A 19036-nucleotide genomic window follows, 5' to 3' on the forward strand; every position below is an offset into this window, starting at 1 on the left:
CTTCAGGCACAGCTGGATCCAGACGCATGAGGAGCTATCAGAGCCTGGCTTCTCTCCACGTGACACGTGGGGCCTGAGCTCTGAGAAGGCACGTTTGTCATTTGCTCAGTGGCAACTCCCTTTGCTCCCGGTGGGTGGCACAGAGCCTTGGGGTGCACAAGGACACCCCGGTGCCATCTCCCATCCTGAGACCCTCTGCTGGGCCCTGCATGGCGGAGACAGACTTCACAGGCCTAGATAGGGCAGTGAGGGTGGGCACCCTGGAGGCGGAGGCATCCCTGGGCAGCTGGACAGAGGACCCACTCTTGATGGGACCAAAGCAGAGGCCCTGGCCAGTTATCCAGCAGGACCGCCCCAAACTGATGCAAAGCAGACTCTCCACCTGCGAGGGACACGTGTCCGTCCCGCAGACCAAGGTCATCTGCACATCCCAGGACAGGAATCGTTTGCATGGTGCCCAGGACTTGCAAGTGGCACAAAGGCAGTAAAGACCTCACACAGAAACGGCCCGAGGGCCCCATGGGACCGCTGCCCTTGCAGAGCTGTTGGTGGCTTTCCACCTCGGCCATGCAAGCAGCTACAACAGCCTTGTCACCTGTCCCTTGGCAGACCCCGCTGAAGTCTTCCAGAACCTTTTGGACTGTTTTAGTCAGAAAGGACCTCAGCCTGGATTCCAGCCGTCTGAGCAGCAGAGACCAAGCCTGGCTCCAAGTGAACGAGTCTTGTGCCGTCGCAGCTCCATGTCGAGTGCTTACGGAGCAGTTCTCCATGCAGCACGGCACCCGACCAGCCCACAGCAGACGGCATGGCTGAGGCACAGGGACCATGACCTTCAGCAGGGGACAAGCTGAGTGATGGGGAGCCGGGTGCCGGCAGGGCAAGGACCAGCCAGTCCAGCGGGAAAGCTTCCGCCAAGCTCCACAGACATTCAGGAAATGCGCCTTCTGACGTCTCACTGCCCGTGGCTAGCCGGCTATGCCAGCTGAGTGCACGCGCCTTCCGTATCTCCCGGATGCTCCGTGCGTGTCCTCACACGTTCGTTAGTAGGGAGCGGTGACTTAGTCACCCAGAGCCCCATTCATCTCCTGGCACAAGACACAGCATGAGACAGGGACACTCCCAGGCACACAGTAGGTGTTAAGTCAACACTGGCTCGATGACTGAACAGACCCTTTCAGTTTTTCTATAGCTGGACCCCAAGGTACTGATGCCAGTCGGGGGGAGATGCTGGAGAGTGCAAGGAGGGGTCCCGTGTCCCTGGCTCACAGAGCAGGGCACAGCTTGCAGCACGCCATGTCTGGACGTGGCAGGAGTGGGGTGGGTCTGTCAGGCAGGCTTCCCGTCTCCACGGGGTTGTGTGGTGCTGAGGAAGGGGGTGTGTCTGGGTTAAGCTGGAAGAGCTGATATTTGACATGGGTTGGCCACCTGAGGACGGGGAGGTCACCCAGGCTGGCAACAGCAAGAAGCCATGCTGCCCACCCAGAGGGCGAGGCCAACCCGTCACCAAGGCACCTGGAGGGACTCACCTGGGCGGTCCCCTAACGGGTAGGGTACCACCTGTCTTCACAAGCACCCGAGAGGCCCCACATCCTCCTTTCCCACTGTGAGGCCCCCATTGTGGCCCCCCAATCTTGGCATTGGTTCTGGACACTCCGCGTGGATGTGTCCTGCTCTGGAGGCGCCTGGGGCTGTGCTCGGCTGGAGGCCGGATGGCAGTGAACTGGCCCTGCCTGTAACTCACCCAGGACTTATCACCGCTCACTGCCCACCATGTACCTGGACACAGGGTGGACCCAGGACAAATGTGTCCTCCACAGGGCCTGGCCAGGGACGGCTGGCTGTGGCCGTCCCTGCATAGCCCATCACGGCCGACCCGAGGGAGGGGCCACTCCTGCAGCCCCCACACAAGCCCCACCAGGCTACAGGAAAGAGAGGCCGGGTGTAGGGGGCTGTGCGGCTGTTGGTAGACACACGTGCCGTCCCAGCGGGCACAGCCCCAGGAAGGAGACTGGCCCCTGCCCGCCCAACAGCCCACCTGAGTCGCTCTCCTGTGAAACCATTTATTTGGGGGAGGGGCGCCCAGAGTCAGCTGAGTGTGAAGTGCTGGGCGCAGAGGTCGTCCCGGCGGCCCAGCAGGCCCCGTGCAGGGATGAACTCGAGCGGCACAGCCTCAGGCCCCTTCTTCCTCAGGTCCCGCTCAAACATCTGAAAGGACAGATGCGTGGATGCTCTCCAAGGCCCCTGTGCCGGAGTCCCCAGCCCCCGGCCCGGCCTGCACCCTCACCTCGAACGCAGTGAGCTCCAGGAGCGGTGCGATGCTGACCTCGGGCAGGCACAGCAGCTGGTTGATGACACTGGCGGCCTTGGACACCTCGGGGTGGTAATGCCGCTGGAGGGCCTGGGGGCATGTGAGCTGTCACCACCTCTCCATGGGCAAAGCAGTGGGCAGAGGCTTGGGTTCCCCCAGGAAAGCAGGGTGACGGGGTGGGGGCCTGGGGCCGTGGGGAGACAGGAGGAGGTCTGTGCATAAGGGGACAGGGGCAGTGGCTCAAGGGGGCGGCCTGGGTGCCCTCACCTGTAGCTCCCACAGGGAGCTCTCCAGGGCTCGGCTCTTGGCTGGGTCCTCCTCGCCAGGGTCATAGGGGTCAGAGTCCAGCTCTAGGAATGAGAAGAGTCGTGTGCCAGCCGTCCGCACGCCAGCCTCTGGCAGGCATCGCGGTCATGACCCACTCACCAGGGCCCCTTGGCCGGTGCACGAGGACACGACAGGCCGGGTGTCTGCGTAGCAGGTTGCATATGAAGGGCAGGACCATGAGCAGGGCCTCGGGGGGCGCCGTCAGGGCCAGGCGGGACAGGCGCTTGGCAAAGGCAGCCACCAGGTAGGCGGGCAGGTGGCTGGGCAGGAAGGTGGGCGTGAGGCCCCGTACCCCCCATAGCAGCCTCCAGCCCCCTTCCTGGCTCCAGGCTGCAGCCCCATGGGGACAGGAGGCCCTGTGGCTGTGAGGGAGCTGGGAACCCTGCCCCTCCCGGACACTCACGAGGACGACAGGAAAAGGTCGGCCAGGTGAAAGAAGCGAGCCCGGTACTTGACGTGAAAGATAGATGGATCCAGGAGGCCATAGAGCTTCTGGTAGAAGTTGGGGTACTCCCTGGGGGTGCGGGGGTGAGGGGGTCAGGCCCGTGGGATGGAAGCACGCAGCAAGCAGACAGGTCAGGGCCCTCCCCTGGGGAGGTCCAGTGGGCTCCCCAAAGCCTCCTGACCCCTGGGCAGAGCAGGGCCTTGTCTGGGTCAGGCAGGGACAGACAGGCAAGGCTAGGGCAATTGAGAGGCCCGCACGTCCCCAGGTTGACACTCACAGGTTATGCTTGTGAATCAGGATGAAAAGCCCATTCAAGGCCAAGAGGCTGACAGCTCCCCCTGCAGACAGACACACGGCTGTGGAGGCCCAGCCGACCTGCACCCCCACCCCGGGGGCCCCCAGCACGCACGTCGCTGGCCGGCCGGGCCCACCCGCAGCAGGGTCCCCTGCTCACCGATGTCGTAGGCGCGGGTCAGGAAATCGATCATGAGGCCGGGCTGGGCCAGGTGCGGCAGGATGGAGTCATGCATGACCACTAGCACCTTCTTGCACAGGCTGAGGGGCAGCTGGGGGGAGGCGCAGGTTGGGGTGCAGCCTGCCCCACCCCACCAACCGCATGGGCCAGGGGCCCCCACCCGCCCTACCTTGTGCTTGAGGAAGCCGAGCCACATCAGCTGGAAGGCCTTCCTGTGCTCCTGTGAGGGGGAACGGGGGTACAGGCTGCACACGCTGCCCCCCACTCCTGGTGCAGGTGAGTGGGAGCACCTGGAGCCCGAACCCTGGAGACCCTGACAAAACTCCCGCACCGCCGCACAAGAGCAGACGGGCTCACCGCAAGGACACGTGACCCCGAGGGGCTGAGAGGTCCGGGCAGGCCACCTGATCTCTGGGAGCAAGGTGCCTGCAGGTCTCCTCTGCCTTGGGTGCCATGATGCTGGGGCTTGTCTAAGCTGGGAAAGAGGCAGCACCCCAGGATAAGGCCTCTCCCGGGAGGCCACCTGCCCCCCACATGTCTCACCTTCAGATGAGTGACCTTCCACTTGTCCGACAGCTCTGCAAGGAAGGTGGAAGGAGACGGAGGCTTGTCAGGCTGTGAGGGTGCCGGGCCATGTGCCCTGCTCGCCGCCGGCCCAGCCCAGACACTCACGCGCATGCTTCACATAGAAGCTGGAGAGGTCGCTGTCCTGGCGGGGCAGGCTCACGGAAGCCAGCAGCGTGAAGGCGTTGTTCCAGAAGGTGAGGGGCACCTGCCAGAGCCTGCGTGAGCGCCCAGACTCCACCCACCCATTGCCTGTGCGCTCCCTGCATGGAACCCAGCCAGCTCACCTCAGGGTGCCCGTTTGTGACCCGGGCCACGGTGTCGGAGGCCGCCTGCATCGTGTGGTAACGGATGTCGTCGTGTTCCAGGTATTCCCGGAACTGGGACAGGAGCAGCGAGTGGTCCTCCTCCTGGGACAGCAGGCCTCCCACCACCGACTGGGTACAGGCAGAGCAGTGAGCGTCCTCCTGGGACTGAGCTCACAGAGTAGAGTCCGGGCAGGCTGTCACAGCCCCGACGAACAGGGGACTGCCCAGGGAGACCCTGAGCTGACAGCAGTCCCCGTCCCGCAGGTAGGGTGTGGCAGAAGCACCACACTTAGCAGCCACCTGCGTCACCACAGACCTCCCTGCTCTGGGCAGTGAGGTCCCCAAAGCCTCCTGAGCCCTGGGCAGAGCAGGGGCCTGGTCTGGGTCAGGGAGGGAACCGGGGAGGGCCAGACAGGCAGGGCCCCCCGCTGCACCCTTACCTTGAAGAGCTGGCGGGGAAACAGGTAGTTGCCCTCCCACTTGGGTTTCTCCAGGGGGTGCATTCCTTCCAGCTGCACGTACTTCATGAGTGTACTGAGGGCCAGCTCCTAGGAAGAGGACAGCAAAGTGGCTGCAGGGTCCCAACAGCACGTCATCTTCCCTGCAGACTGACCCACAGGGTTCTCCTGGCCTTTAGGCCTAATACGCACTGTAACACAAGGTTAGGGTGATTGGACAGGACAGAGCCACCCATCAGAAAACTGGTCAAGAAAGGGAAGAAAGTGTTCGAACGTACACAGGTAAGTGTGGAAAGAGTCCTGCCTGAGGCACACCCCAGGCGCCTTCCGTGTGCAGTGAACCTCAGGGCTGAGCGTGTGGAAACGCACAAGCATGAGGCAGGGCCAAGGGCCCCGACACGCACCTTGACCTGGAACGAGGAGTGGGCCAGGAGCTCCGCCAGGCGGTTGCAGCAGCTCTGGTAACGATGCCTCATCCACACCTTGTACTTCCGTGTGGGCCCCCGGGATCCTGTGGGTGGGGCGCGGTGGGCCGCCCACGTCAGTGCCCACGTGCCAGACCAGACACCAGCTCTACTGAGCCCGACCAGGGAATTGAGCACCGACTGTGGCCGCAGACCTGGGGTGGCATCAGCCCCGCGCCCCAGCCAGGGACAGAGGCTGCCACCCCAGGGACAGGGTCCCCATCCCCTCACTTTCCCCCAAGGCCTGGACTTCCCAAGAATCGGGGCTCTAACCCCAACTTCGCACGGTGCTGACGGCCGGCATTAAACACCACCGAGTCCCACAAAGGGTATACAACACACAAAAGCCACGCGCTCTTCAGTCTGCCTTAAATCCATCCTAGCCACCCACCCGAGCACAACCACCCGTCCCCACGGCGGGACGGTGCACCTCGCCCCCTCGGTGAGGTTTTGGGGGCTCACGCCACGCTGACAAGGTGTGTCCCCAACCTTGCTGGAGACGCGGCCCTGGGCCGTCAGGGGCTCACCTGCCATGACGGCGTCCTCGGGGGGCAGCTGCCCCACGAACAGCTCCTCCCGCTGCAGCAAGGCCCCGAAAAGGCGGCTGCACGCGCGCACCGCGTCCTGGGTCTCGTCCTGGTCCTCCGACTGCGGGGAGAGGCCGATCGCAGGGCGCCCGCCGCGCCGGGGCTTTCTCCCGGGGACTGCAGCCCCACCAGCCCGCCGCTCCCGGCGTGGGCCTCCCACCCGCGAGCCCCGCGCGCCCCAGCCCGGCCCGCGCGCCCCACCTGCAGCCCGGCCAGGATGTCGAACACGGCGTTGGCCTGGCCGCGGCTCGCCAGCACCGCCTCCAGCAGGCGGCCCAGCGCCCGGCGCGCGTCGGCCCGGCCGTCCGGCTCCATGCGCAGCCCCACGCGGCCCCGCCGGCCCCGCGCCACTGCCCGCGCGCCACTGACGTCACCGCTCCGCGCCGGGCGCCGCTGACGTCACCGCGCCGCGCCCACGTCGCCGGCGCCGCCCTACCGCGCGCCAGTGACGTCACGGCCCCGCCTCCGCCCCGCCGAGGTCGCGGCGCGCCGGCCGGCATGGCGCTCTTCCACGTGGCGCGGTACGCGGGGCCCGAGGCGGCGGCGGCGGAGGCCGAGGCGGACGGCCGTGCCCGCGCGCTGCTCGAGCGGCTGCAGTGCCGGGCGCGAGAGCGGCAGCGGCAGCGGGAGCCCGCGGAGGCCACGCCGGCCGCGGGGTCGGCGGGGAAGCGGCGGCGGCGGCCCCGCAGGGCGCGGGGGCGCCGGAGCAGCGGGACGCCGGGCAGCCCGCCGGCGCCGCGGAGCAAGCGGCCGAAGGCGGACGGCGAGGACGCCGGCGCAGGCGGGCCCGCGGGGGGCGCGGCCCCGGGACCCGGTCCGCGCGAGGCTGACGCCGCCCCTGCCCCGCTTCCGCCCGCAGGCAGCAGCGCGGACGCCGCTGGCGGGCCCCCCGCGCAGGCCTTGGTGCTGGGCGCGCTCGGGAGGAGCCGGGCGCCGAAGGTGAGCGCCCGCGCTGGCGCGGCTCGGCTGCTGCTCGGGGGCCGGCGCGGCGCCGACGGCGTCGTTACCTTGGGGAGGCTCGGGGGCCTGTGCGGGGTGGGAGCCTTTGTCCTCGCGTGAGCGCGCTCCGGAGGGCAGAGCTCCGAGAACGGCTGGAACTCGGCTCGGCCGGGCCACGCTCGCAGGCGCGGGACGCGGGAGGTTCCGCCGCGCGCCCGCAGCCTGCGCTCTGCCCGCGAGCGGGGCGACGATCCGCGGGCACCGAGCGCGTCCAGCACCGGAGCCGGCGGCAGGGTCGGGGAGTCCCTGTTGCTGTGTGTTCCTCAGGAGGGGAAGAACAGGCGCTGGCCGCCGTGACCTGCTGGCCGCCGTGACCCGCTGGCCGCCGTGACCCGCTGGCCGCCGTGACCCGCTGGCCGCTGTGACCCGCTGGCCGCTGTGACCTGCTGGCCGCCGTGACCCGCTGGCCGCCGTGACCCGCTGGCCGCTGTGACCCGCTGGCCGCTGTGACCTGCTGGCCGCTGTGACGGCGCCGCTAGGAGTGGCGCGGCCAGGCCAGGGAGGGCCTGCTTCGGAATTCAGTTTCCTGACTTCTGACCAAGTGCGAGCAGTAGCTCAGACACCCTTGCCTGCTCCATCTCTCTCTTCTGATCATAAATCAGTCTGGAGGACGCACTGGTGGCCGGTTTGACTGTCCTTTGGTCCCACGGATCTGGGAAGGCTCATTTCTAGGAAGGAAGCGTTGGTAGGCGGCACCTGTCTTCTGAGCCATGGGCAGCAGAGGGGCTTCCAGGGAAACTGGCGATTGGCCTGAACGGTTTGAAATGGCCTTCTTGTGGGGTCAGCCAGGCCTCGTTCATAAGGGAAGGTGCTCCCGGTCCTTTCTAACCTGCGAGCTGGCGTGGTCCGACTTTGCACCTCTGTGGTGCGGTGCTTTTTCCTCTGTAGGTCTGTTGTAACACTTGCGGGATGAGCACAGGCGCGGTCACAGTAGCCCCGTAATCCAGGCTGGTAATCCAGGTTGGAAACGGTGTGACCTGTGTCAGGTGAGGGTGCGGCAGGCGAGCCAACGTCCCAGCCAACCCAAGAAGCCTTCACACATGTCATCATGTTTCTTAACTTCGCTGACAGTGCTTTGTCCTCCTTGTCTACTGGGTCTTCTGACAGGTCTGGCCAGATGAATGAAGACTTTTAGTCATTTCTTGACCTGAAAGTTCTCATTTTTCTTCTGGGCAAGCAGTTTCCATGGAAACAATTTCATGGGGAGGAGTAAGTTCAAAATCTCTCAGTATGTCTGATTTTCCAGGTCACTGTTGTTACAAGTTTAGCCTCAGGGGAAGGTGCTTGGCCTGTCATCTCAGCACTGCACCGTATTCCTGTAGCATTTAATATAAACTTAGTGTTACTGCAGTGAAGTTACTTAGGATGGGGGGGGGGTTGCAGTTCCTCCAAACAAAAATGCCCTTTTCCGGTATAGCATGTATTATTGTTTGTTGGGGTAGATACAGTAGGCCAGGTCGGGGTGCACTCACGTGTCCATGTAGTTTGAGGGGTGGCCATTCACCTTTTTAGTTTCCACAGTCTGATAATGAGCTGGGTTCCCACCTGTTATTTTTAAATATGGTCCACCTGGTTCCCATTGGGAGCACTTGAGAATTATGAAGACTAGTCCCAGCCAGTTGAACTATTGAAAATTTTCATTTGGGGTTCCGCTGATGCCAGAGCTGTTAAAATACAACATTGTCAGTCATACTCTGCAGGAGGACCGTCAGGCTCCCTTTGGTGTCTGCCTGGCTTCTGCATCCATTGTCGTCGGCCATGGCTTCCTAGCCACCTCGGATTCCATTTGGGTCGACACAGATGATACACCTTGTGGAGTTATATACAGGGCAGGCCCATTCCCATTGTTGGGTTTGTGCGTGAGCTGTCGTAACCTGAGGGGTCTGTTCTACCTGTTGAGCTAATAATGCTTCATGTTTTCCCAGGCTGTCTCCTATCCTTTCCCTTTTTGGGATAACATTTCTTCTGTGTTTACTATTTTGTTTTATTCTTTTAAAAAAAAAGATTTTATTGGGGAAGGGGAACAAGACTTTATTGGGGAACAGTGTGTTTTTCCCAGGACCTGTCAACTCCATCCAAGTCAAGTTGTTGTCCTTTCAGTCTTAGATGCAGGGGGCAGCCCACCATCCCTTACGGGAGTTGAACCAACAACCTTGTGGTTGAGAGCCCACGCTCCAACAGCCATCTGGCCACCCGGGAGCTGAGTGGCAGGTCATTGACTTTATTCTAGTTGCAGAGGGTGCAGCTCACTGGCCGATGGGGGAATCGAATTGGCAGCCCCATTGCCCAGAGCTCACGCTGTATAACCAACTGAGCCACCCGTCTGCCCCTGTGTTTACTATTTTAGATGAAGAATCTTTTTCTAATCAATGACTTCCTTCGTTTGCCACAAATTCAGCTTGTCCCAGAATACCAAGGCCAGCCCCTGTTCCTCCAAGTAGCTCTTCATTTCTTATGGAGGGTCAGTGTTGGCGCAGTGTGGCCATTGAGGGCATATGGCCTGGAGCAATTGGGGTGTACCAGTGAACCCCAAAATGTTTCCCGTACCATAGTCAAGTGAGTTGTCTCATCCCCCAGGAAGCCTGAGTCTGGGTGTCCATGAGGCTTCCCCAAGCATCTGGGTCTTGTGCTGGCGGTGTGTTTGGCGGATTTAGCTATCCCTGCCGTCCCTTTTGAGGTGGCCCATTGATTTATTTTATTATCCAACCCGTACCTCTCCAGCCACAAAAACATGGTTGAGAATTGTGGGGGGAAGAGATACTAGAACACATTGGGCAAGGAGCCAGGGGGTTTCCGCTGCATTACCATTTGTGACCTTTTTTAGTTTTCTATTATGTGTGTTTATAGCCACACAATGTTCGTCTCTCTCTTTGATTTATTTGTCTGCCAGGGAGATTATTAGGAAGCTGTTCTTGAAAATGTTCTCATGAAGTGAGCCATTTATCCCAGGTTTTAAAGTCAAGGTATCCAGACAAACCAGAATCAAGGGATATGCCAAACCTGAGCTTGTCCCTTAAAATAGCCTAGTAGAGAACCAGACCTTTCATCGTAACGAAAACGTGAAGACCATTCCTAGGCATCGAGGGATGGGTCTGACTTACCTTGCTGGTGTTTCAGGAGTAAATCTCAAGTTACTTAGCTGAGGAGGTTTGGGGAGACAGACCCCACTCCCTAAGGAAGCCCTGCCCAGTGTCTGCGACAGCCAGTTCTCCTGGGGCGCTGGCAGGGAGATGGGCGTCTCCACCTTCCTCGGAGTAGCCGGCTTGTTTCACCGTCTTTTCTTCCTCATGACCCCGCTAATTTCCAGCGTCCTTCTCGGGGTGCCAGCTTGTTCACAGTAAGAACAGGCTCGTGGCGCAGGCGTGGATGCGGGCTTTCTCATGGCCTCGTTAGATGACTGTTGGAGTGTGAATTCCTAACTTTTGCTCCCTGTTTTGAGTAGTTTTACATAGCGGATGGCCAGACGTCTGACTACATTGTTATATACTGTGGCCCAGCCTAGGTTATGTCATTTTGTTAAGGCGACAAGTTGTTTAGCCCGTTTAAAAAAACTGAATTGATCAAGGAGTCATGTGATGATTTCGGAGGCTGGTGGTGGCATTCCTGAGTATGTTTCACAACCTTTTCACGTCTTGTAAAGACATCAGACACTGTCTCATCTGGCCGCTGTTCACATGGTTGGATTTTAGCCCAGTCAGTACTTTCAGGAAAAATTCTGCTGATGGTCTCATGGAAGCGTTAGCAATTTCTCGGCTTCGGTTTTCCTCTAGGGGGTTTTCCCACCTGCCTGATTTAACCACTGCATTGCTTTGCTGTGGAGGGGGGAGGAGGGCAGGGAGGAAGAGAGGAGAAGAGGGAGGGGGAGGAGGGTCCCATATTGTATAAAAATAGAACCGATTTCTGAATAATTTTGTATCCTGTCACTTTACCGCATTCATTTATCAGTTCTAAAAGCTTTTGGTGGAATTTTTGGGGTTCTTTGTATACAGTATCATGTCATCTGCAAACAAGGACAGTTTTACTTCCTCCTTTCCAATTTGGATGCTAGTTAAAGTAGTACCTCGGTTTTTGAACGTCTCCATTGACGAACCTTTCAGTTTATGAACGCCGTAAACCCAGAAATAAATGCTTCGGTTTTCGAACACGCCTCAGAAGTCGAACATGTCACGCGGCTTCCGCTGAGGGTAAGATCCTGAGGCCTAGCTGTCGGCGGTTTTTGAACATTTCAGAACTCGAAAGGTCTTCCGGAACGAATTACGTTCGAAAACCGAGGTACCACTGTATTTGTTTTTCTTGTCGACTTCCGGTACTCTGTTGACTAAAAGTTGTGAGAATGGGCCTCCTTATCTTGTTCCTGATCTTCAGGGGACCGCTTTTACCTTGTCCCCAGTGAGTATGACGTTAGCTGTGGGTTTGTCACCTATGGCCTTTATTATGGTGCGGTAGGTACCCTCCATCCCCGCTTTGCAGCGTTTTTATCACGAACAGATGTCGGACTTTGTCAAATGCTTTTTTTGCATCTATGGAAGGTTTTTATCCTTCGTTTTATGTGTTGTATCACGTCAGTTGGTTTGTGGCTGTTGAAGCAGTCTTGCATTAGGGAACAAATCCCACTTGATCACAGTGTGTGATATTTTGAACGCACGACTGAGTTCGGTTTGCTAATGTAATCCTGTGCGCTCACCCACCTAAGAACAAGACGGGAGATTCCACCAGGTTCCTGGGCTGGTTGTCTCTGTCTTAGCAGGCGGTTTTCAGGAAACACGTGCACTAATGGCCCCTGGGATGATGACAATTGCTGTGACCCAGGCGAGAGGCGCAGCTGGGTGCACGGGGCACTGCTGTCAGGGCGTGTGTGGAGGTCCCTTGAGTGGTGTGTCAGGCAGAGGCCCTGAGGCAGCAGTGAGCTTGGTGTGGAGTAGAAGGTCATGTGACGGGGCTGCAGCCAGTGATAGGCATGAGGTCGGGCAGGCGAGTGCCCGGTCTCGGGGGCCTTGGGGTGTTCTCGCAGGTGTGAGGGGAGGCCGCAGGTGGATCTGCTCAGGGGAGTGGCTCCTTCAGGTGTGTTTCCTGGTTCCTGAAAAGGCTGTGTGGGAAGTGGGTTGGGGGAAACCAGGGCACTGGGTAAAGCTTGTCAGTGTCCTTCTGGCAGCCCCTTCAGCCCAGTTCCTGGGGCCTTGCTTCCCTGGCCAGGCGGCTAAGGAACGGTCGCCTGGCCTCTTTCCCGCACCCTTTGTGGCAGGTCCGACCTTTCCTGCCAGCGTGGCTGGCTGAGCCGAGCTGTGTGGGAAAGAACGTCACTGAAGACCTGGTGCCCATTGAGGACATCCCTGAAGTCCACCCTGACCTGCAGAAGAGGCTGCGGGCACGTGGCATCTCGTCCTACTTCCCAGGTACCCAGCCTTGGCCAGGGGCCGGATACCTCCTGCACGGGCGGCCCTTCCTGACGCTGCTCGCGGCTCCGGTGCCCCCTCGGGGAGAGTCACGGCCAGGCCTCTGCCCAAGTGCCCCTGCCCAAGTGCCCCTGCCCAAGTGCCCCTGCCCAACTGGCCTCTCACCGCCCTTTCCAGTCCAGGCTGCGGTCATCCCCGCTGTCCTGGAGAGCGTGGCCAGCGGGTTTCTGGTGGGCAGAGGCGGCTACCAGCCCAGTGACCTCTGTGTTTCTGCCCCAACGGGCAGTGGGAAGACACTGGCGTTTGTCATTCCCGTGGTGCAGGTGAGTGTGAGGACCCACCTGCAAGCGGGCTAGACGGGCAGGGAGCCGGGCCTGCTGACGTGGGTGGCCCTGCTCCCCCATGGCCCCCTCCCCACGGCCCTCCTTCCCACAGGCCCTGCTGCCGCGAGTCGTGTGCCAGGTCCGTGCCCTGGTTGTGTTGCCCACCAAGGAGCTGGCCCAGCAGGTATGTGGACCCTGGGCCTGGGGGTCAGACCGAGTGCTTGTCCCTGAGACGTGCCTCAGGTCAGGCCAGTGACACCCTTCCTCTTCCAGGTGAACAAAGTGTTCAACATCTACACAGATGCCACCCCTCTGCGCGTCGCCCTGGTCACCGGGCAGAAGTCGCTGGCCAGGGAGCAGGAGAGCCTCGTGCAGAAGACGTAGGTCCTGCTGGGCTGTGGGCTCTGGGGCAGCGGGCTCGCCCGGTGCAGGGGGGCCAGGCACGTGAGCCCCCAGCCCGAGGGAGCGGCAGCGGCACCAGGGTCCGTGGGGGCTTGCGCTGAGTTTCTCCTGCTCCACAGAGCCGACGGCTTCCGCTGCCTGGCTGACATTGTGGTGGCCACCCCGGGCCGCCTGGTGGACCACATCGACCAGACGCCGGGGTTCAGCCTCCAGCAACTGCGCTTCCTGGTGGGTTGCCCACCCACCCAGAGGGGCTGGGCTGCGGGGCTGCCGACCTCGGCCACTGGATGGAGCCCAGGCCTCCTGCTCCCACAGGTCATCGACGAGGCCGACCGGATGATGGACAGCATGCACCAGTCCTGGCTGCCGCGGGTGGTGGCGGCCGCCTTCCCGAATGACGGGCCCAAAGGTCCCTTGGCTCTGCTCCAGAGGAGGCAGCTCCAGGCCGTGACCGCTGCCAGGTACCTGGTCCCGAGCTCTGCTCTCGGTGGGGCACCCCGAGCACAGCAACCCCTCCGCCTGGTCTGGGCTCAGGAGGCGGCTGGCCAGCCCACGGCTGCTGCCCCAGCGCCTGCCCCTCTTCCAGCACCTGCTGTCCCCAGATGCCACTGCAGAAGCTGCTCTTCTCAGCCACCCTGACCCAGAACCCCGAGAAGCTGCAGCAGCTTGGCCTCTACCAGCCCCGGCTCTTCTCCACGGGGCTGGCTCACGGGGGCCCCAGAGACGCCAGCGAAGACGTGGAGTCAGGTGGGAAGTACACCTTCCCCGTGGGGCTCACGGTGAGTGGGGTGCACGGTGTGGGGGGGGCGGGCCCACATGCCAGGGCCTCGCCAACCCTGTGCTGTGCCCGCAGCACCATTACGTGCCCTGCAGCCTGCGTGCCAAGCCTCTGGTCATCCTGCATCTCATCCTGGACATGAACTTCTCGAGGGTTCTCTGCTTCACCAACTCCCGCGAGAACTCCCACAGGTGAGGCCCGGGGGTGGGGACGGGCAGAAGACCGGCAGGTTCCAGCCCTGACCACGGCTTTTCCCATGCAGGCTCTTCCTGCTGGTCCAGGCCTTTGGGGGTGTGACGGTGGCCGAATTCTCCTCCCGCTTCGGGCCTGGCCGCAGGAGGACGGTTTTGAAGCAGTTTGAGCAAGGGAAGATTCAGCTGTAAGTATCCATGCAGGGTGCTCCTCCGGGGGGTGTCTGTTGCCCCCCCCGGGCAGAGCCCACAGCTCTTCTTGTCCCACCAGCCTCATCAGCACAGACGCCACGGCTCGCGGCATTGACGTGCAGGGCGTGCAGCTAGTGGTCAACTACGACGCCCCCCAGTACCTGCGGACCTACGTGCACCGGTGAGGGCCGTCCGTAGGGGGACTGCAGTGGGGCGGCCCTCACCAGCCCCTTGGGCTGGGGACCCACTTGGGAGCTGTCTGCTTGCTTTCAGGGTTGGAAGAACCGCCCGCGCTGGGAACACCGGACAGGCCTTCACACTGCTTCTCAAAGTGCAGGTCAGGCCGTGGTGGCCTTGGCGAAGGGTGGGGGTGTGGAGGAGCCCCTTCTTACTCGGCTGCTTCCCTCTAGGAGAGGAGGTTCCTGCAGATGTTGGCTGAAGCCGGGGCGCCAGAGCTGGAGCGTCACGACGTGCCCAGTAAGCTCCTGCAGCCGCTGGTCCCGCAGTACGAGGAGGCCCTGGCCCAGCTGGAGAGGGCCGTCAAGGTGGGGCCCACGCTGAGGCTGCGCGTCATCACAGCACACGGGCGGGAGGGGCTGGGCTCCGGGGGTGCAGACGACTGAGGGGGAGCCCCTTCCTGTCTTTCTGCAGGAAGAACGAAGGCAGAAGGCTGCCTAGGCAGGGGCTCGAAGGGCAGATGGGACCCAGCGACCTTCCCGTGCAGCAAGATGTGTGCCCCTGCTGGGTTAGCCGCCGCTCTAGAAGGATCCTGGGTATTGGCTGCTGGACATGTGAGCAAACGACAGGGATTCCTCGGGTTTTGGGAAGGGGCCTTCCGCCCCCAGCACACGTCCTCAGGCTGGGCGCCTGGACACGAAGACCTTTCATCGCTGCACCAGGCCTGCCTGAGACCGTCAAAGGCACACAAGGTCGGGCTCCGATCAGCTGCTTTTCTTGGAAATGGGGCGTTAGTAAACTTGTTGGCACTACCGCAGAACTGACAGATGGCGTCTGTCCTGTGTGGCTGGGCATGGGCTGCTCCGAGTCCTCCCTGTGGGCGGGGAGGTGGCATTGTGTAGGAGACCTTCCCTCTCTGTCATAGCCGACCCGGAAGGTGTCAGCATCTTTGCAGGTGTCACCACAGACCAGGAAACACAGCTGTGGGGTCACCACCAGGGTATATGACATGCTCGCAGCACGAGATGCTTCGTCATGAATGTAACTGAAATGATTGTAAAAAGGCTCTTTCCTGAAGTTTATATGCTAATATTAAGACAAACTTAATAAGAACGAACTGGTTTTTTAATCTCTGCCTGAAAGTACGTTATTCACGTCAGCAGAAGCACCTGGACGCAGGTCCTGGGTTCCAGGGCACGGCTGTCGCCCCAGCGGACACGGGGCAGGCCCATGTCACGAGTTGGGCAGTGAGGCGTCCGGGAAACCAAGAAGCGTTTCAGTTGTGGCTCGTGAGTCCTGAGGGGCGGGGGCTCTGGCTTGTGCCCCCCCGGCCTCCAGGCCTGTCAGTCCATCTGTGGGACTGTAGGTGTGACAAGCAGGACGGGCCGGTGCGCTCTCGCTCTGACACTGGGGCGCGTTGTACTTCCTGCTTGCCGTCACGCCACTGCCTCAGCTGGCATGGCGGGGCTTTGCCAGTGGCCAGAGCCTGCCCAGGACCCAACATCTGGGGAGGCAGTGGTCACTTTCCAGTGGGCCTCTGACGCACCTGACCCTCTGCGTGTGACGGGTGTCAGCCAAGGACTTGACACTGCTGCCACGCGGCTGAGGACAGGTGAGCCCTCCAGGCGCTGAAGTGGCCTTGGCCAGTGGGTGGCCAGTGCTGAACCAGGAGCCCCCTCTGAGCCGCTTGTCACCAGGAAGCACAGCCCCGTGCCTGGTCGGCTCTTGGCCAGGGAAGGGCAGGTGATGAGTGGGCGTGCACACCCTCTCCCACGAACACCAGCCATTCCAAGTCTGGGAGGTGTGCCGAGGGCACCCAGGAAGTGGGGGGCAGATACCTGGGAGGAGGGGCGTTCAGCCCTGCCGCCACCCAGCTCAGTGGGACAGACGGACGCACTGCTGCCTTTGGGGGGAGGGGTCAGCCAAGGACACTGGCCAACAAGCCAGGAGCAGCACCAGCCACTAGAAAACACACATCACACCTCACCCACGGGGCGGCCATGTGGCTGGAGAAGGGACGTCCGGACGTGTGCACGTGTGAGCACAGCAGTAGTGTGGCCCAGGAGCAGGAGCAGAGGTAGGTCCCGTCGGCCCTGTGGATGGAGAGATGTGGCGAGTGTAAGCGGGAGGATGCACCGGGGAGCACACGCAGGGACGGACCGGGGGACGTGCCAGCAGCAGGAGCCAGGCACAAGGCTAGTCCTGGGGGACCCGGCCCGTGGGGGGCGGGGTGGGCCAGCAGCTGCCGAGGGGCACTGGGGCACGGGGCTTCCTTTTGGGATGACAAAGTTCTGCCCAGCGTGTGACTCGGCTCAGTCAAGCCTGGCGAGCACACACGGTCCCTGGGTGACACCAGGCTGCTGCCCTCAGCTGACCTTTTCTGTGCATTCAGACTGGGGAAGGGGTCGGGCCGCTGATTGAACATAGCAGCCGAGCCTTCGGACTTTTGTGATAAAGCCAGGAGAACACTGAGCGCTGTGGAGCGGCTGGGCATGTGCGCGGCCCACGGCCCTGAGCCAGTCCCACCAGGGCCTGTGAGCAGGCACAGGAGCTGTGCGAGTGCGGGGGGCGCCAGGGGGGTCTGGGAGTGAGGACACGGCCCTCACCTGCGGGCTGTGGGCACCGTTGGCCGAAGGCCTGCTGTGGCTGTCTCTGGCTGAGTTCCTGAGGGACTTCAGCTGCCTCAGTGGAGCAGAGGACGAGGGAGGGAACCAAGGCCCCGTCCCTGTGTCCTCACTGCTCAGGAAGGAAGGATGAACCTCAGAAGGGGGAGAGTGACCATCAGGCAGGAACCAGACATCACCCCTCTCAGCCTGAGGGTGGCTGCTGCGCCTCACTTTGACCTCGAGGCAGGGACGAGGCCTACCTGCCAATCCCTCTGCTGGGTCCCTGTGGCCTGGGCACCTGGGGCGTGGGCAGGGTCAGAAACGGTCTCTTCGGGCACATGTGTCACTCTGCTTCTGGCCCAGCTGCATGTGGACGGTGGGACCAGGCACTGCAGCCCTGTGGTCTGTAAAATGACGGACATGAACATGAGGGTTGCCTCTGAAAGTTCCCAGCAGAAATCAAACTCTGCTTTTGTGAAACGTCCGTCTGTCCTTCCTGATGCGGTCTAGAGGACAGAAGGGTGTGGCCTCAACGCGTATGTGGCTTCATGACGTCTACATGGCCACACTGCTCACCACCAGCGTCCCAGGTGACACCGGTGAGGCCTGTTCAGGGGCAGGAAAGTGGCCCCAGGTGCTGTGTTCACGGGACCAGTCCCACCCACAGGGCCAAAAACCATGCCGAGACCAGCGAGGGAGGCTGTGAGGTGGGAAGAGTGTGTTGTCGTCTCCGGCTGCAAGCCGTGTGCACTGTTCCCGTCATGAGGCCTGTCCCCAGCTGGCAGTTCTGATAGTGCCGCCTGTTCAGGAGACTGATTCCAGGGCGAGAACCAGGACAAGACTCGGCGTGGCCTTTCCGCCTCTGAACTAGCTCGCCCCCTTCCTTAGGACCATCACGTCCAAGGACGCTGCCTAGTCAGTGGTACTTGGTGCCCAACGGGACCTGGCCCCGTTTGCTGTCATTCGTTTGTCACTCAGTCACTAGGATTTGTCAGGGCTCCGGGTGTTCCGCTCCCTGCTGGGTCTCGAGCAGGACACAGGTCCAACACCCTTCTCATGCACCATTCCCGAGCCCCGGGATAGGGAGCGCCCCGTGCCGCCAAGGGGCCAGGGGTCCCTGCAGGGCTGTGACCTAATGTCTGCCCTGCACCCAACAGGAAGGCTGTGAGCAGTACCTGGCCCAGTCACCTATAAAATGAGTCCATAAAAAGGCCACCCACACAGCGGTTCCTCAGAGCCAGGGGAGGTCACACAAAGCTCGTTGTATGGCGCCTGGTAAGCACCATGTAGCAGGCTGTGGTCACGTGTGAGGAATCGCCCTGCATCTCCCTCTCTATGTGACGCACACAATTTGCTCACAAACTCTCCCAATCGGGCCGGGACCACAGCCTGTACACTGAGCCTGCTGGTCACGTGCCCCGGCCCTGCTGTACCATGGAGCCAATGAGACAAGGGCTGGGTGACCGCAGGGGCACTCCCCTGTGCCGGGGGCTTCCCGAGCGGCAGGAGCACTCACCAGGCCAGCAGTGCTGTCACGGCCCTCGCTGCAGGCTGTCCCCACAGAAGGCGGCTGTCCTCCCTACGTCTGCGATGGGGTCTCATCTGCTATGGAACAGCCGTTGCAGGGGCTGCTGTCGGCCAAAGTCTAGAAGGAAACCACACGCACACAGAGGCTACTGGAACACTCTCCATATCACAGTCTAGTTTCCTGTAAAGTTAGGCAGAAAATGTGACTGGTAGCACAGGTCACACAGCGCTGGCAGCCCTCCCCGGGACTGACGCACCACTCACTGGAAAGGAGCCATGTCACTCACTACGACGGCACAGAACCGGGCCCATGCACGTCACCCTACCTCCTGAGCAGCGTGTGCACACTAGCTGTGTGCCATTTTGCCAGGCGTGGGGCATCTCCACTCACACACACTTAAAGACCTGGTCGGTTTTTAAGACCCCCGTGTATGGGAGTCCTCTGTACTCAGCCTGCTGGCCTGGGGTGGTGGCTGGTGGCCTGCAGGTGTCATTCAGTGTGCAGTTTACTC

The 19036-nt window shown here is 61.6% G+C and overlaps 2 protein-coding genes across 4 annotated transcripts; one reads left to right on the forward strand and one right to left on the reverse strand.

Moving 5' to 3' along the window:
* Positions 1–2046: 2046 nt before the first annotated feature.
* On the reverse strand, positions 2047–6315 carry NOC4L (nucleolar complex associated 4 homolog). Of its 2 annotated transcripts, none has more exons than XM_081036886.1 (15): positions 6138–6315; positions 5877–5997; positions 5290–5396; positions 4868–4975; positions 4407–4556; positions 4228–4327; positions 4099–4133; positions 3725–3775; positions 3535–3646; positions 3358–3418; positions 3039–3149; positions 2735–2895; positions 2576–2658; positions 2285–2389; positions 2047–2205 (listed from the first exon to the last, which is right to left on the reverse strand). In XM_081036886.1, the coding sequence occupies exons 1-15, from the start codon at positions 6249–6251 to the stop codon at positions 2086–2088; spliced, it is 1539 nt and encodes a 512-aa protein (XP_080893012.1). In that variant the 5' UTR covers positions 6252–6315; the 3' UTR covers positions 2047–2085. The 2 variants fall into 2 exon arrangements, with proteins under 2 accessions (XP_080893012.1, XP_080893011.1); XM_081036885.1 differs by having other exon boundaries at positions 2285–2398.
* A 119-nt stretch (positions 6316–6434) lies between these two features.
* On the forward strand, positions 6435–15524 carry DDX51 (DEAD-box helicase 51; the record flags this gene model as incomplete). 2 transcript variants are annotated; one of them, XM_081036888.1, is made up of 14 exons in its annotated part: positions 6435–6875; positions 12178–12328; positions 12506–12651; positions 12764–12835; positions 12925–13031; positions 13173–13281; positions 13369–13514; positions 13640–13832; positions 13907–14022; positions 14094–14210; positions 14294–14395; positions 14488–14551; positions 14625–14759; positions 14866–15524. In XM_081036888.1, 14 exons carry the CDS (start codon positions 6435–6437, stop codon positions 14890–14892), a joined length of 1926 nt encoding a protein of 641 aa, XP_080893014.1. In that variant the 3' UTR covers positions 14893–15524. The 2 variants fall into 2 exon arrangements, with proteins under 2 accessions (XP_080893014.1, XP_080893013.1); XM_081036887.1 differs by having other exon boundaries at positions 13173–13514.
* Between the last annotated feature and the right edge of the window lie 3512 nt (positions 15525–19036).

This window comes from Rhinolophus hipposideros, assembly GCF_964194185.1.
Source record: "Rhinolophus hipposideros genome assembly, chromosome: 24".
NCBI classification, from domain to species: domain Eukaryota; kingdom Metazoa; phylum Chordata; class Mammalia; order Chiroptera; family Rhinolophidae; genus Rhinolophus; species Rhinolophus hipposideros.